The sequence below is a fragment of the Hemitrygon akajei genome, chromosome 10 (assembly GCF_048418815.1).
Source record: "Hemitrygon akajei chromosome 10, sHemAka1.3, whole genome shotgun sequence".
Lineage (NCBI taxonomy): Eukaryota > Metazoa > Chordata > Chondrichthyes > Myliobatiformes > Dasyatidae > Hemitrygon > Hemitrygon akajei.
Genome location: NC_133133.1, coordinates 4380512 through 4398799, shown reverse-complemented (window position 1 = coordinate 4398799; position 18288 = coordinate 4380512). Strand labels below are relative to the sequence as shown.

Sequence of the window (18288 nt, the reverse complement as noted above, 5' to 3'; positions counted from 1 at the left end):
ATTTCACTCACTCAACACTGAACTGGTGTCACAACCTATGGACTCACTTTTAAAGACTCTACCACTCATGTTCTCCACATGTATTTGTTATTTTATTAATTATTATTACTTGTTTTGTATTTGCATAGTTTGTTGTTTTTTTGAACATTATTTGTTTGTCTCTGTCGGGTGTAGTTTTTCATTGAATCTATTGTATTTCTTTGTACGTACCGTGAATGCCCACAAGAAAATGAATCCCAGGTTGTGTGTGGTGACATTGAAAATAAACTTACTTTGAGCTTTGAGTTAGGAGCTTGTACATTCTCATTGTGAAGGTGTGGGTTTCCTCCGGGTGCTCCAGTTTCCTCCCACAGTCCAGAGATGTATGGGTTAGGGTTAGTAAGTTGTAGGCATGCTATCAGAGGCATGGCAATGCTTGTAAACTGCCCGACACACATTCTCACTGATTTGATTTGATGTGTTTCAATGTGACAAATAAAACTAATCTCTTTGATTACTGATATTTGATCGGCATTAACTAACTTGGTTTAATTTTCTTCCTATAATTATTGTGGTGGGCAGCACAGAGGGATGGATACTGACTCAGAGCACCAGAGTCCTAGGTTCAAACCTGACCTTTGCTGGAGTTTACATGGTCTCCTTGTGACATCCAGGACCAACACCCTGGCAGCTTGAGACTTCTGTCTGCTTCAGAATACAGCTAATCCAGTTCACTACTTCACTGGTGACACCGACAGCCCGAGAGCAGCGTAGCCCTGGTTGTTGTGTGGACCAGGCCCTCATGCCTCAGGGTTGCCTGATGCAGCCACCCGGGGCGGGGTGTGGGCATCCATGCCAGAATAGGTGCTTGCACCTCCCCTCTGTACTGCTCTCCAGTGTTCGCTTCATGGAAGGCAAGCTCGATTATGCTCATCTGAGCCTGAACTAGCACGTGATGATCGGAATGCTTGTGGGCTTGTTCTCGCCGACAACACCCCGTGCACCATCCATTTACAGAACATGGCACTCGGACTTGGGCGAGATTTTTTTTGTGACTGTATGTTTACTGCCATCTTATAAGTGCTATCCGTATCTTGTGCAATGTGTGACTGTTGGTAATGTGTTTTGCATCTTGGCGCTGTTTCTTTTGGCTCTATTTTGTGTGGTTGAATGACAGTTAAACTTGAACTTCAGAACTCCTATTGATCACAGCAACATAGAAATACATTTCATAATCTCAGCAGTGTAAACTGTACACCATCCAGAACAGTTGTAACAGGTCTTCACGAAGTTCAAAGTACAAAGTAAACTTATTATCAAAGTGCATATATTCCACTATACAACCCTGAAACTCATTTCCTTGTGGGCAAACTCAATAAGTTCATGATCGAATAATAACTATAATAGAATCAATGTAAGACCACACAAACTTGGGCGTTCAACCAGTGTGCAAAAGACAAAAATCTGTGCCAATACAAAAAGAAAGTAATAATAAATAAATAAGCCATAAATATCAAGAACGTGAGATGAAGAGTCCTTGACAGTCAATCCATAGGTTGTGAACATTTCAGTGATGGGGCAAGTGAAGATGAATGGATGGATCAGGGATTTGAGCCGCACGAAGATAAAGCTGCTGTCTGATGGAATAAAATTGGGATTAATATAGGATAAGTGCCCAATGGGTGGTTGATGGTCAGGATGAACTTAATGGGCTGAAGGGCGTGTTCCCCTGTGGCGTGTCTCTAATATTCTCTTATAAATTATAAGAGCATTCCAATATAAACTTTTTTCACAGCTTTCTCAAGCTGTCCTTCACCTCTTGTAAATGCAGTGGATTCTGGTTAACTGAGCCAGGTCTTTGGACAGCTCTTAAAGAACAAAAACATAATCAAGAAAATAGTGGGGATTCACTTTGTTTATTTGAGACACCATGCTGCTTAATTGGGGCAGGAGACTGTTGCCAAACAGTTTCTAACTAGCATCAATTGCATGTACTTGTTAGACACTACACGGTGTTTAAGTGAACAATTTTTAAGTAGTGTCAGTGGCTTGTGCTTGTGTCATGTTCTCCGTCTGGGCTGGTGGATGCCAATTGAAAAAGCAGTGACTTCTGATCAGTTTGCGTTTTTTTATTTTAACTTTCAAATATTTCAGACTTTTTCCAAGATCTGACACTAGCCAAGAAGATTACCCTACACGGTAGTGTGCACTAGATGAAGTCCTACGTTGGTATCTATTAAGGACTAATACACAGTTTTACTGTACATACTGTAACAGTATTGGTAGTGTTCCAATATTTGAATGCATAATTTGTTACACAGTTGTGGTAATTTATCTTTTCCATGAAACCAGCTAATTGGGGCAGATGCTTCGTTGGGCCAAAATGTTTTGGTCCCGATGTGTCCCAATTAACCATGTATTTCCTACAATGGCTTCACACTCCACAGTATTCAATAGTGTGCTCCTTGTGTTCTCTATTACATATCCAGCTGTGCTTCAGGGCTGTGGCGCTGTTGAACATAGAACATTACAGCACAGTACAGGCCCTTCTGTCTTCAAGGGGCTATTCAAGAGTCTCTGAAATGTCCCTAATCTATCTCTCTGTACCACCACTCCTGACAGTGTGTTCCACCCACCAACCATTCTTGGTGTTTTAAAATAACAAAATTGTTATATTTCAATATTACAATTTAATTTAAATTTTTTGAATACAGGCCTTTGTGATTGTAACTTTATTTTTAATACAATGTATTTGGTACTTTTTTTTGACTTTTATATCTTCTTGTGCTCTGTATTCCTTTATGCAGAAACTAATAAAAATATTGAAAGGGAAAATAAAACTTAGCTCTGAGATTTTCCCTAGACTTTCCTCCAACCACTTTAATATTATGCCTCCTCATATTAGCCATTTCTGCCCTGGGAAACAGTTTCTGCTATCCACTCTATCTCTGCCTCTTATCAGCTTGTCCACTTCGATCAAAGAGATCCTGTAGAAGCTGGAAATCCAGAGCAATACGCACATGGTTAGGCAGCACCTACGGAGAGGAATAAACAGCATTTCAAGCTGAGACCCTACATCAGGACTGAGAGGGAAGGAGGAAGACATCAGAATAAGTGGAAGGTGAGGGGATGGAGGACAAGCTGGAAGGTGATAGAGGAATCCAGGTGGGTAGGAAAGGTAAAGGGCTGAAGAAGAACTTCCCAGTGGCCAACTATTTTAATTCCAATCCCCATTCCCATTTTGCCATGTCGGTCCATGGACTCCCCTTTTGCCATGATGAGGAGACTCTCAGAGTGGAGGAGCAACACCTCATATACCATCTAGATAGCCTCCAAACTATCAACTTCTCCTTTCAGTATTTTTTTAACTCCCCTTCCCTCTCATTCTATTCTCCACTGACCTCTTTCCTTCTCTACTCATCTGCCATATCACCTTCCCCTGGTGTTCTTCCTCCTTTCCTTTTCTCCCATGGTTCACTGTCCTCTCCGATCCCTTCCTCTCCAACCCTCTACCTTTCCCACCCACCTGGCTTCACCTATCACCCTCTAGTTTGTCCTCCATTTTCTCCCCTCCCCACCTTCTTATTCTGGCATCTTTCCCCTCCCTTCCCAATCTTCAAAAAGGGTCTTGGCCTGAAATGTTAACTGTTTACTCATTTACTTAGACGCTGTCTGAGCTACTGAGTTCCTCCAGAATATTGTGTACTTTACACCTCTATCAAGTCATCTCTCATTCTCCATCACTCCAAAGAGCAAAGGCCCAAACTCGCTCAACCTATCCTCACAAGACATACTTTCTAATCCAGGCAGGATCCTGGTAAATCTCCTCTGCACCCTCTCGAAAACTTTCATATTGGCAGAATGTTCATTGTGAAACTTCTGATTTCTGATCATCTGCAGATTTTGAAAGATGCCAGTGTAGCTAGGTACAATTATTAAGGTGCATTAAAGTGAGGATTGGTCCTCTGAGAAACTGGTGGGGGAACCCCACTCTTTACCCCAGCCCTTCCAGCCCAATCAGAAAGGCAACAGTTCATGACGGCTCTCTGCCTCTCAGTCAGTTCATGTCCTTCACTGCCAAAGCCACTGTAACCCCATGGCCTTCCACTGGACTAACTAGCTTATTTCCGCCTGGGAGTGGGCTGTCATCTGGCTACAGATTTGAGTCAGGCTGGTGTCACACTTGGCGCTCCCCACCATTGACGTGGAACACCGGCACAAGAAAGCAACATCCATCACAAGGACCCCCACCATCCAGGCCATTCGCCCTTCTTACTGCTGCCACTAGCAAGAAGGTAAAGGTGCCTCAGGGCCCCACACCACCAGGTTCAGGAACAGTTATTACCCCTCAAGCATCAGGTTCCTGAACCAGCATGGATAACTTCACTCAACACAGCACAACCTACAAACTCACTTTCAAAGGTCTCTAAAACTCATGTTCTCAGTATTATTTTTTATTATAGCATCATTTCCTTTCTTTTGTACATCGGTTATTCATCAGTCACTGTGTATAGATTTTCATAACTTCTATTGCAGTTCTGTGTAAATGCCTGCAAGAAAATGCATCTCAAGGTAGTAAATGGTAACACATACAAACCTTGATAATAAATTTGACTTTGACTTTGGTATTTTGGGAATAAATCCTGCAAATGAAATTCTCCTTCATGGGACATTGCTGGCTGTTTGTAGGTTCAATTGCAAAGTTTCAGAGAAGTTTGGATGGTACATGGATGGAGGGCTGTGATCTAGGTGCAGGTCAATGGCACTAGGCAGAATAATATGTAGTTCAGCAGGGACTAGATAGGCCGAAGGGCCGTTTCTGTACTGTAGTGAACTCTGACCCTGTGACTCTATGATGGGTGTACAGTTGTTTGTACAGCACCTCCAGATAAAGCTTTTCAGATAAGTAAGTGGAAGGCAATAATGTCAGGTTGAATGTTAGATGTGGCCTAAAGATCTGAAGTCTGTTGAATTAATGCAATGAACCTGCGATAGAGCCAGCTTAATGATGTGTAAATTCTGGGAGGGTTCAGCCAACTCTGAGAGTGAGGAAGTGACTTAGGTATGATGTCACACATATTTCTCTCCCTTTCATTAGAACCAACCAATTAAGTATTACTTCTAATACATCTGGGCCAAGTCTGCAGCTGGCAGCACCTCTACTTTCTTACAAGTTTGTAAAGATTTGGAATGTCAACTTCTACAGATGTGTAGTGGAGGATCTATTAATTGGTTTCATCACATCCTGGTATGGAAACACCAAATGCCATTAAACAGGAAATCCTACAAAAATATTAGATACAGCTCAGTCTATTACAGCACCAATGGTTGGGTTCACATCCATTGCTGTCTGTAAGGAGTTGTACGTGGGTTGCCTCTGGACTTGTTGGTTTCCTCCCACAGCCTGTAGTCGTTTGGGTTAGTAGGTTAATTGATCACATGGGTGTAATCAGGTGACATGGGCTCCTTAAGCCAAAAGGGGCTGTTACCGTTCTGTGTCTGAAAATAAAATAAAACTTCTCATTTAAGGAACAAGATTAGAGATTATCTTTAGTTGCCACATGTACATCCAAACATCAAAATGTACAGTGAAACGTCTTGGTCGTATTGAATCAAATCAGTGAAGATTGTGCTGTTGCCAGGTTTCCAGCGCCAACGCAGCAAGCCCACAACTTGTTCACCCTACCCTAGTTCTGGCAGTCCGTGTTTTGAAGGTGGGAGGGGACACGTGGTCACACATGGAGAACACACAGCTCCTCACAGATGGTGGCGGGAGTTGATCCCATGAGTGATCCGGTGGTGCTGTACATCAATTACGCTAACCGCTAGCTGCCATGCCTCCTGACACTACAGGAAACAAGAACAAAGCACACCACTAACCTTTGTCAGAGTGCTGAGAAAAGAATCTGTCCCAGATTAAGATAAAAACTGGAATAGCACAAAATCTGTAAGAAAGGTGGATACATTTTGCTTATTTACTGAGGTACAGGATAGAGCAGGACCTGCCAGCCCTTTGAACCATGCCACCAAGCAATCCCCCAATTTAATCCCAGCCTAATCACACACCCGTTTACAATGACCAATTAAGTAGAATGTGGGGAGAAACCAAGGCACCCAGAGGAAACCTTTGCGGTCACGGGGAGAACGTACCAACTCCTTACAGGCAGCGGCTGGAATTGAACCAGGTCACTGGAACTGTAACCACTACATTACTGTGCCACCCCATATTGATTTTCAATGCATTGGAAATTAAGAGAAGTGTCCATAAACAAGGACTGACAAACAACTAATGTGCAAAAGAAGACAATTAGTGCAAATAAAAACTAAGAAATAACACTGAGAACAGGAGTTAAAGAGCCCTTAAAGGTGAGTCTACAGGTTGTGCGGTCAGTTCTGTGTTGAGGTGAGTGGAGTTATCCACACTGGCTCAGGAGCCTGATGGGCGTAGGTAATAATTGTTCCTGAACCTGGTGGTGTGGGACCTGAGGCTAAGGCTTGGTGAGTGGAATTGAATGCAGTGCCTTGATGTGTGCGGCTTGGCTTAAATAGTGCTTTGTCCAAGTTCAACATAGCTCTCATGTTTTGCCTGACACTCTTTACTAATTCTTCTTCCAGAGCACGGTGGCACTTTCAGCTCCTGCTGTTTCCCATGCATTTTAAGCTGCCATTTAATCATTTTCATTTTCCTTTATGCCAAAGTCTGTATCTTGTACGTCTCTGAAGTACACCGAACATGTGCTTAGCCAGTATAATTACTCAGACGTCACTGAGTATATTTAAAGCAGGGGTTGATACGTTCTTGATTAGTCAGGGCATCAAAGGTTACAGGGTGAAGGCAGGAGAATGGGGTTGAGAGGGATAATAAATTAGCCATGATAGAGTGGCGGAGCAGAATTAATGGGTCTATTGGCTAATTCTGCTCTGTGTCTTGGGGTTTTATGTCTTGGGAGATTCTGCAGATGTTGGGAATCCAGAACAACAGATACAAAATGCTGGAGAAACTCAGCAGGTCAGGCAGCATCTATGGAAATGAATAACTGAGACCCTTCATCAGGGCTGAAAAGAAAGGGTGTAGAAAACAGAATAAGAAGGTGGGAGGAGGAGAAGCCTTACAAGCTGGAAGGCGACAGGTGAGGAGGAAGATTCCTATATTATTTTCTCGCTGTTAATCATCTTCCCAAGCTTTGGGGATGACCCCACTCCGAACCATTAATCTTCACCCAACAATGTAGTAGTCCCAGCAATGAGCCCTGGTTAACCAATGCCCACCATCCTCGCGTCTGAAACACAGCTAGTTATTGTTACTCTCACTTACTTCTTGAAGTCTGTTCCCTGTCTGTGCTGCCACTGGTCCTGTTAATCCTGAACATTGCTTATTAATCCTTTGTGTGACTCAACTCAAACATCTCCTACTATTGTATCTAAAATACTGATGCAAAGAATTAATGGCTAACATATTGATGGAATTATGAAGAAATCACACTTGCGGCTATATTTCAATGATTCAACGATTGATAACAAATGTACTTTTAATGTATGTATATATAAATGTGAAGAGCAAGAGGATAAGACGTGGGAGAGTAGGACCAATCAAGTGTGACAGTGGGAAAGTGTGTATGGAACCAAAGGAGACGGCAGAAATACTTAATGAATACTTTGCTTCAGTATTCACTATGGAAAAGGATCTTGGCAATTGTAGGGATGACTTGCAGCAGACTGAAAAGCTTGAGCATATAGACGTTAAGAAAGAGGATGTGCTGAAGCATTTGGAAAGCATCGTTGGATAAGTCACCAGGACTGGATGAATGTACCCCGGGCTACTGTGGGAGGCAAGGGAGGAGACTGCTGAGACTCTGGCGATGATCTTTGCATCATCAATGGGGACGGGAGAGGTTCCGGAGGATTAGAGGGTTGCAGATGTTGTTCCCTTATTCAAGAAAGGGAGTAGAGATAGCCCAGGGAATTATAGACCAGTGAGTCTTTCTTCAGTGGTTGGTAAGTTAATGGAAAAATCCTGAGAAGCAGGATTTATGAACATTCGGAGAGGCATATGATTAGGAATAGTCAACATGGCTTTGACAGGGGCAGGTCGTGACTTATGAGCCTGATTGAATTTTTTGGGGATGTGACTAAACACATTGATGAAGGTAGAGCAGTAGATGTAGTGTATATGGATTTCAGCAAGGCATTTGACAAGGTACCCCATGCCAGGCTTATTCAAGGGGATCCAAGGGGACTTTGCTATGTGGATCCAGAATCAGCTTGTTCACAGAAGGCAAAGACTGGTTGTAGACGGGTCATATTCTGCATGGAGGTCGGTGACCAGTGGTGTGCCTCAGGGATCTGTTCTGGGACTCCACTTCGTGATTTTTATAAATGATTTGAATGAAGAAATGGAGGGATGGGTTAGGAAATTTTCTGATGACACAAAGGTTGGGGTTGCTGTGGATAGTGTGGAGGGCTGTCAGAAATTACAACAGGGCATCGATATGATGCAACACAGGACTGAGAAGTGGCAGATGGAGTTCAACCCAGATAAGTGTGAAGTGGTTCATTTTGGTAGGTCAAATATGATGCAGAATATAGTATTGATGGTAAGACTCTTGACAGTGTGGAGGATCAGAGTGATCTTGGGGTCCGAGTCCATAGGACACACCAAAAGCAAATTGTGCAAATGACAAAGAGCAATTGAATAGCACATAGAATATCAAACGTGAAACCAGGAGTATTCAGTTTAGTTCAGTTCAGTTCAGCAAGGCACTGCTAGCCAATGCAGCCGCACGGCCATTCTTCGCCAAAACGCCCCTGTCTGCATCGATCACCCCGATCAAACCGCTTGAAAACAGCAAACTACAGGAGTAACCGAATCCAGGAACACATGCGACATGAACCTCAAAGTCCCCCAGAACAAATCCAAAGCCTTGCCAGTCAATCCTGGCAATGTAGATCCCAAGACCCCTGCACTTCCTTCTGGGAGCAGCTAGCAAGAGGGAGAGGAAGACCTGTCTACTGCAGGCTGATGGCACCAAACATCTGCCCTTCGTGCATGTCACCAAAGACTAGCAAATTTCTACAGGTATACTCTGACCGGTTGCATCACCATCTGGTGAGGTGGGGCCACTGCACAGGATGGGAAAAAGCTGCAGAAAGTTGTAAACTCAGCCAGCTCCATCATGGGCACTAGACACCCCAGCAAAAAGGACATCTTCAGAAAGCGATGCCTCGGGAAGGTGGCATCATCATTAAGGACCCCCATCACCCAGGACAACCCCTCTTCTCGTTGCACCATGAGGGGGAGGTACAGGAACCAGAAGACCCACACTTAACGTTTTAGAAAAGCTTCTACCTCTCTGTGAACCCATGAACATTACCTTATGCTCTCTTTCTGCATTATCTTTTTTTTTGTTTCTTATTGAAATTTATAGCATTTTTATGTATTGCATTATACTGTTGCCTCAAAGCAACAAATATCATGACATCTGTCAGAGATAATAGATCTGATTTTGATTTTGATTCTGATCCTAAAAGCTTCCTATTAGCAAGGGTGAACTAACTAGGCTGTAGTTTCCTGTCACATGGGTGCTAAATCTGCCATTTCCCAACCTCTGCCCCAACCACACAGTGCCCCTCAGGAATGGGATTTATCTGGTGATCCACTAACACTTAGTCTGCCATTCCAACACCCCTCCTTACAACCTTCACAACCGAGACCGCAAGAAGCTGCCGAGTGTCGTGGAGACAGCACAACACAGCACAGAAACCAGGCTCCCCTTCATGGACACAAGAGGTTCCGCGGGTGCTGGAAAAAGGGCAAAACACACAAGATGCTGGAGGAACTCAGCAGGTCAGGCAGCATCTATGGAGAGGAATAAACAGTCAGCGTTTCAGGCCAAGACCCTACATCAGGACTGGAAAGGAGGGGGGAAGAGAGCAGAATGAAGGCGAGGGGAGGTGGAGGAGTACAAGCTGACAGATGATAGATAACACTAGGTGAGGGGGCCTCTGCCTACACTTCTTGCTGCCTCAGACGAAGTTCATGGAGGGAGGTCTGGTTCCTGTGATGTGCTGAGCTGTGTCCACAACTGCCCACAGCAGTTTCTTGTGATCTCGGGCAGAGCAGTTGCCGTACCAAGCCACAACCATCCGGATAGGATACTTTTTGTGATGCATTGATAGGAATTGGTGAGAGTAAATGGGTTCCGTCTGATTTTTTACTCTTTTGAAGAAGAAGAGTTATTGGTGAGCCTTCCTGTCTGTGACATCTGCATGGTTGGACCAATGTTAGTGTAAGGTCCAGGTTTTATGTTTTTCAAATCCCAATCCTGAAAATGAGCAAAGAAATCTATAGGACTCTGACTTTCCACTGTTGGCAGTGTCTCCTGGCTGAGAGACCCGACCCCAGGGACAAAGGTACAGTGGAGTTTCTCCCTGAGTCCTGACCAATATCTATAATTTGGCAACTCCACCAAGCTAGCGGTCTGATTCTCCTCTGTTATTAGTATCCCTGCTTTCTGCCTTGTAACAGTACCTTACGTTTCATAGGCTGCAGGACCTCTTAGAGTCTCCTGACTACAAGGAAAGTTGCCTACAGTTATGAGCTCTCTTCAGTTCTACACATCGACTTTATGGTATAGAATGTGGAATCTGGATGTGTTGAGGATCTCCACTGGTCAGGGTTGACTGTGGATGTTGCGTTCCAGATGTCCATGTGATATGCAAGCCAGGACAGTGCGATATAGAGAGCAAGCTCCCTTCTCCATATAGCTGATGAGTCCTAAGGAATGGGAGAGACTGATACAGTTTGGCATCAGCGCCATCGCAAAAGTTTCCAGTCAGCATTAAGCTCAATTTCGGACTGCCTTAGAGACTCTGGGTATGTGATAGATATTTTAATGAAACACTTCAATGAGGATGGAGAGGTAATGGATTCAAGCATAGAGCTGGACAAACTAAACGTAGTTTCTGTAGAGTTATTGATCTTTGTTTTATGAGTGAGATATTTACATTATGTACACATGGGGCGTGTGGTGTGCGAGTGTTTGTCATTGGGGATGGTGTTGGTGATGCTGGAGGAAGTAAACAGTTCACAAGGTTAAAACCTGTTCTTTCTTGGCAGTGTTGACTGGAGGCGTGAGCTAGTTTCTTCCCCACAATCAGATACAAGTATCAGGCTGGATTGTAGATAGATTAGTTTATTATTGTTATATGTAGCAAGATGCAGTGAGAAGCTTGTCTTGCATACTGTTCATATCATTACACAGTGCACTGAGGTAGAATTGGCTGAAAGAATAATAATTCTGAATAAAGTGTAACAGCTACAGCAGAGGTGCACTGCGCGTAAACAATGAAGTGCAGGTCAAGAGTCCGTCTTACTGTACAAAAGATGACAGAGTCATAGAACACTACAGCACAGAAACAGACCCTTTGGCCCATCTAGTCCATGCTGAACTATTAATCCGCCTAGTCCGATCGACCTGCACTCAGACTATAGCCCACCATACCCCTCCCATCCATGTATCTATCCCAAATTTCTCTTAAATGTTGCCATGCACCACTTGTGCTGGCAGCTCATTCTTCACTCTTACCACCCCCTGAGTGAAGAAGTTTCCCCTCATGTTCCCCTTTAACATTTCACCTTTCAACAGCATCTTGGTAGATGATGATGATGATGGTATCCGTTAGTCTCGCGAGACCATGGATCTGCGCCTGGAAGTAGTTTTCCAGGGCACAGGCCTGGGCAGGGTTGTATGGAAGACTGGCAGTTGCCCAATCAGCAAGTCTCCCCTCTCCATGCCACTGATGTTGTCCAAGGGAAGGGCAAGGGCCGATACAGCTTGGCTCCAGAATAAGGTTGAAGGCAACGTCGGACGGCCTTAGGAACTCCAGCTCCAGATTTGTCCTCAGGGTTTACTCCCAAAGCCTTTCCCATGAGTGGGTATGGCCACAAGGCAGCGGAGATTTGAAATCAGAGTTTTCCCTCACTTAGATGGACTGCCTTCCCAGGCTGATAAGCTCCATCTACCTGAAGCACTGGTCTTAAGGCGCCAGGACCCGCCTTCACCCCTTCTCCTGTCAGTAGAAACAGTTCCACCGGGCTTAGAGGCTAAGCCACACGAGAAGGCCAGGAATTGGACTTGGTTGTCAGAGGCTATTTGAGGCGCATGCTGTGAGGAGCACTTGGTACATATGACAATAATGAACTAATCTGCCTACAATCCACCTCAATTCTATCTCAGTGCACTGTGTAATGATATGAACAGTATGCAAGATGAGTTCCTCACTGCATCTTGGTACATATGACAATAATAAACTAATCTGCCTACAATCCCCCAAGCCTGGAGGTGTGTGCTTTCAGACATTTGTATCTTCTGCCCAATGGAGAGGGGAGAAGAGTGTATGTCTGGGGTAGGTGGGGGTCTCGATTCTGCTGGCTGTTTTACTGAAACAGTAGGAAGTGTAGACAGAGCCCGTGGAGGGGAGGCTGGTTCCTCCGACGTGCTGAGCTGAGTCCACAGCTCTGCAGTTTCTTACAGGTACAGGCAGAGTAGGTGCCATACCAGGGGATTATGCATCCTGTTAGGATGCTTTCTGAGGAGCATTGATATAAATTGTGAAGTTTTGATGGGGAAATGCCAAATTTCTTTAAACTTCTGAGGAAGGAGAGGTGTTCAGGAGCTTTCTTGGCTGTGGCATCAACATGGTTGGACAAGAACATTTTGGTAATGTTTGCATCTGGGAGCTTGAAACTCTCAGTCTTCACACACTCAATCCCACTGGTAGGTTTCTGTGGAGTGCGATAAAACACAGGGGTAGGAATACAAATCCATAGTTCCTTGAAAAGAGGTGTCACAGGTAGATAGGGAGTAAAGAGAGCTTTGGCACATTAGCCTTCATAAATCAGTTGAAGAGTTGGACGTAATGTTGAGGTTGTATTGGTGAGACAGCATTTTGAATATTGAGTGGTTTGGTCACCGAATTACAGGAAATAATATCAATAAAATTGAAAGAGTGCAGAGAAAATTAACAAGGATGTTGCTGGGACTTGAAGTCCTGAGTTTTAGGGAATGGTTGAATAGGTTAGAACTTTATTCCCTGGAACATAGGAGAATTCGGGGAGATTTAATTGAGGTGTACAAAATTATGAGGGGTATAAATAGAGTAAATGCAAGCAGGCTCTTTACATCTGAAACTAGAACTAGAGGCCATAGGTTAAGAGTGAAAGCTGTTGAAATCGATATGTAAGCCAGGGTAGTATGAAATGGAGAGCAAGTTATTGTCTATGTTGCAGGCTCCCTCTCTCCATCCAAAGGAACAACAGAGACTGATACGGTTTGGCACCATCGTCATCGCAGGAGTTGCCAGTGTTGAACTCAATGTAGAACTGCTTTAGTAACACCAGCTCTGGATATTTCCTCAGGGTTTACTCCTGAAGCCTTCCTGATGAGTACGTATAGCCACAACACCTCAGAGGTTTGAGATCAGAGTCTTCCTTCTCCTAGATGAGCTGCCTACCATGGCTGACAAGCCCCGTCTGCCTGAAGTGACTAGCCAGTAACCCACCTTTGACTGTTCTACTGTCAGTGGAAATTTTTCCGCTGAGCTTAGTAGCTAAGCCACACGTGAGGGCCAGGAGCTGGATTTGGTTGTCAGCGGCTGTTTGAGATGCATGTCATTTAGTAGGAAGCGGGAGCTTTTCCCACTTCCCTCATCGCCTCTGGCTATGACAAACGTAAGGAACCATGTATAAATAACAAGGTCAGAGAATGTGTGCACTGCGTAATTCAATCTGAGTGCAAATGGGACCAGACTCTGAATGTTAAGCATCTCTGCATTTTAAGAACTTTCAAATCAACTCTTATGTAAGGATTTCAATATTAACTTCTAGTTTTCTTCGATCTACAGCACAAATATCTCAAGGCCTCACTTAAGAGCTTTCAGTTAGGGACTCACCCTGGAGATGAATTTTGTACAGTGACCCGACTATGAGATTTTTATTTTTATTTTATTTATTTAGTTATTTGAAGATAGGCGTGGAACAGGCCCTTCTGGCCCAATGAACTGTGCCACATGGCAGCTCACCTGTTTAATCCTATCAAAGGACAATTTACAATGAACAATTAATCTGCTAACTGGGCTGGGGAAGGAAACCGGAGCACCTGGAGAACACAACAACTCCTAAAGACAGCACCCGAAATGGAATCCAAACACCAAAATGCCTCTAAGTTAAAGTAAAATCTATTATCAGAGTACATAATATCACCACATACAACACTGAGATTCTTTTTCTGCGGGCATTCTTAGCAAATCCATAGAACAATAACTGTTAACAGGATCAAGGGACAAATTCCCTTTTGTTCAAGTGCCTAGTGGTCGAGGGGTGGTAACTGTTCTCGACCTGGTGGTGTGAGTCCTGAGGCTCCTGTACCTTCTGTCTGATGGCAGCAACGTGGAGAAGAATGCGGCCTGGGGGGATGGTGAGGATCCTTGATGATTGATGCTGCTTTTCTATGGCAGTGTTTCATGTAGATGTGCACAATGATTGGGAGGGTTTCACCCGTCATGTACTGAGCAGAATCCACTACCTTTTGTTGGATTTTCTGCCCAAATTTCCAGTTTCCTTCCTGTATGCTGATTCATCACCCCCTTTGATACAGCCCACAACAGAGCTGTGCTTAGCCACACAGTCACAGGTGTAAAACGAGTAGAGCAGGGGGCTAAGCACACATCCCTGTGGTGCTCCTGTGCTGACGGAGATTGTGGAGGAGATGTTTTTGCCAATCCGAACTGACTGGGGTCTACAAGTGTGGAAATCCAGGATCCAGCTACACAAGGAGGTACTGAGGTCCAGGTCTTGGAGTTCACTGACTAGTTTTGAGGGGATGATGGTGTTAAATGCTGAGCTGTAATTAGAAAATTAGCTGCAATTGACCAAGACCATCCTGATGTGTGCACCTTTACTGTCCAGATGTTCCAGGGTTGTGTGAAGAGCCAATGAGGTATTATTGCTGCGTTTCCCCGAGCTGTAATAGCGTTGCGCTAACCGCGACCCTACCATAGCGCCCCGCTAATTGCTTGTCCACATTTCTCTTAATCCAGACTGTCTTTATGTGAGGGACTCAGTTAACAAGCAAAAGCTCTCAAGTCAAAATGGAGCTTATTGGTACTTGCTGCAGCAATTACTGACACACAGCATCCGATCAGCCTCATTCACAAGAGAAGCAAATGAAACTTGCACACAATTTTTGCATGTTTGCAATCTAAAAGTTAACACACCGCAGGGTTTATGCTTCACGTGGGAAAAGAATTGTCACTTGCAATGATTCAGGAAGCAGTTGGCCAGAAACAGCAGCAGAGGCAGAAAAACAGATGGAGGTAGGTCTACGCAGATCAGGTGATAATGAGCATTTGTTCGGGACTGTTGGGAGACATTTGCTTCAGATGGACATTAATTGTCAGTAATGTCCACAGCTTACAAGAATATTAAAACAATGTTGTTGGTTGACTGTCATATCCGAAGATGACAAGAGACCTACGCTGGAAATTTTTAAAGTGAGAAAGACTTTGCACCGGGCAGTTCCGCTCTCTCAACCTCAGAAGTCCAGGACCAGTGGTATGAGTCATCGTCAAAACTGGGATCTTCCTTGTTGCAGTGGGTGACCATGATGCCTTCTGTGTCTTGTCTCGCCCTTCCCTCTCTACGAAGTGTTGCAGAACCACTTTCTAGGCCGTTGGATCTCACTGTAGATCTCATCCACCTAGTCCACTGGAGCTGACTTTGCATGCTAGGACAGGCATGTCCCTACTCACCAGGACATGAAGTCCACCAGCTACCCTCACCTGATTTAGCCCACTTGTCAAAGTGGTGTATTGGGGTGTGGCTGCTCTCACATGCAAACAGCTACTTGGAGCCACAGGTGAGAGCTGAGTGTCCAGTGGGGACCAAAGGTGAATCAACTGCCCTGGAATGGACACAAGACTGTTCAGCAGAGGTGACACTCCTCCATGGACACCCCATATACCCTATTAAAAATCGATGACAAATAAGGTCAGATTGTACAAATTGGAACTAGTAATGTTACCAACTCATTCCTGAGATGTTATAAATGGAAATAAATTATGACTGAAGACAAAAGATTTTGCAGATGCTGGAAATATAGAACAGTACACACAAAATGATTGAGGAACTCAGCAGGTCAGGTAGCATCTATCAAGATAGTCAACATTATGAACAAAGACTCTTCATCAGGACTCATGATGTTGCCCTAAAACTTGGTGTTAATTTCCTTCCATAGACGCTGCCTGACTTGCTGAGTTTCTCCAGCATTTTGTGAGTGCAGCCCTGGATTTCCAGTGTCTGCAGAATCTCCTGTGTTCAGAATCAGATTCAGGTTAATTACCATGGATGTATGCTAAGAAAAGTTATTGTTTTACAGCTGCAGTATAGAACAAGACACAAAATCACTATCATTTATTAAAGTAAATAAGTATACTAAAAGAGGAATAACAAGGTAGAGCTCATGGACTATCAGGTTTATCCTGACTTTGGCCATGAACTGTGGGTGGAGTTTGCACGTTCTCCTTGTGTCTATGATCATGGGCTTCCTCTGGTTTCTTGCCACATCAGAAAGACGTGTGGGTCAGTTGGTTAACAGGCCACTGTAAACTGTTAATGATGTAAGGTCTGGGGCAATTGAAGAGTATGTAAGGAGAATTTTAAAAAGTAGGGTTATTGTGGGATGTTTGGTGCAGATGAAGGGGGTACCTCAATGCGGTATCTCTCTGTTACTCCAAAACCCTCTCATGCTCCGTTCTGTGCAACATCTCCCTGCTTCTTCCTCAGGAGGCTATGGAAATCCAGCCTCCATCATACATACCAGTGCACCATAGAGTGCATTCTGTCCGGATGCAAAACGGTTTTGTGTGGCAGCTGCTCTGCCCGTGATCACAAGAAACTGTAGAGAGTTGTGGACACAGCTCAGTACATCATAGAAACCAGCCTCCCTCCATGGGCTATCCACACCTCTTGCTGCCTTAGTAAAGCAGCCAGCATAATCAAAAATCTCAGCCATCTTGAACATTCTCTCTTCTCCTGTCTCCCATTGGGCAGAAGATACAAAAACCTAAAATTACGTACCACTAGGCCCAAGGACAGTTTCAGCCCACTGTTATAATCCTGCTGACTGTTTCCCTGGTAAGAGAAGATGGACCCATGACGTCACTTTCTATCTTGTTGTGACCTTGCAACTTAATTCTGCATTCTGTTATTGTTTTCCCTTGTACTGCCTCAACGTAGCAAGTGGTGAAATGATCTGTATGGATGGCATGCAAAACAACTTACCTAGGTACATCTGACCACCATCATCATCATGTGTGTTGTGTATTATTGGTTTTTCCATGACCGTAATTGTTCTTGGCAAATTTTTCTACAGAAGTGGTTTGCCATTGCCTTCTTCAGGGCAGTGTCTTTACAAGACAGGTGATCCCTGTCATTATCAATACTCTTCAAAGATTGACTGCTGGTGTCAGTGGTCGCATAACCAGGACTTGTGATATGCACCAGCGGCTCATACGACCATCCATCACCTGCTCCCGTGGCTTCACGTGATTGGAGTGGGGAGGGCGAAGCAGGTGCTACACCTTACCCAAGGATGCTCATGGTTTGGTGTCTTACACCTTCTTCAGTAGACATGTATCTCCACCCAACATCTCTGACAACAATAAACCAATTTACTAATTGTATTTGCTGTCACTCCTCTGGACATTGTGATGTTACTGTAATTTGTTATTGTTGACCTGATTAAAGAGAAAGTTTAACTTTATTTGTCACATGTACATTGAAACATCAAAATATACAGTGAAATGCATCGTTTGCATCGATGTTCAACACAATCCGGGGACGTGCTGGGGGCAACTCGCAAATGTCACCCCATTTCCAACACTGACATTGCAGGTCCATGACTCCGAAACCCTGACCCAAACACGTTTGGAATTTGGGAGGAATTTGGAGCAACTGGACGAAATCCATGTAGTCATGGGAAAAATCTACAAATTCCTTTGAAGCAGCGATGGAACTGAATTCAGAGAGCTGGCTCTGTAAAGCATTACACTACCCTTCCACACTTAAAAGGAATGGTGTGATTAAATGAATTGGTAACGTTACAACTGTCATACGTGTTACTTTTTTTTTGCAGGTGAACTTGCACCAGAGATTCTCAACTCTGTCAGTACGAAAAGCATCAGTAAGCATCTGAAGAAACAGTTTGTGTACCTCGCAGGTAAGCTTCACTGATGCATTTTGAGTGCTGTCCA

General features: G+C 44.1%; 1 protein-coding gene across 1 annotated transcript in view; it reads left to right on the top strand.

The window, feature by feature from the left end:
- Positions 1-18288, top strand: part of mcf2a (MCF.2 cell line derived transforming sequence a) — a 176088-nt gene that overhangs the window by 10636 nt on the left and 147164 nt on the right. The window contains exon 2 of the mRNA XM_073057769.1: positions 18171-18254. Coding sequence (XP_072913870.1) covers positions 18171-18254 — 84 coding nt within the window. The remainder of the gene's footprint in view (positions 1-18170; positions 18255-18288) is intronic.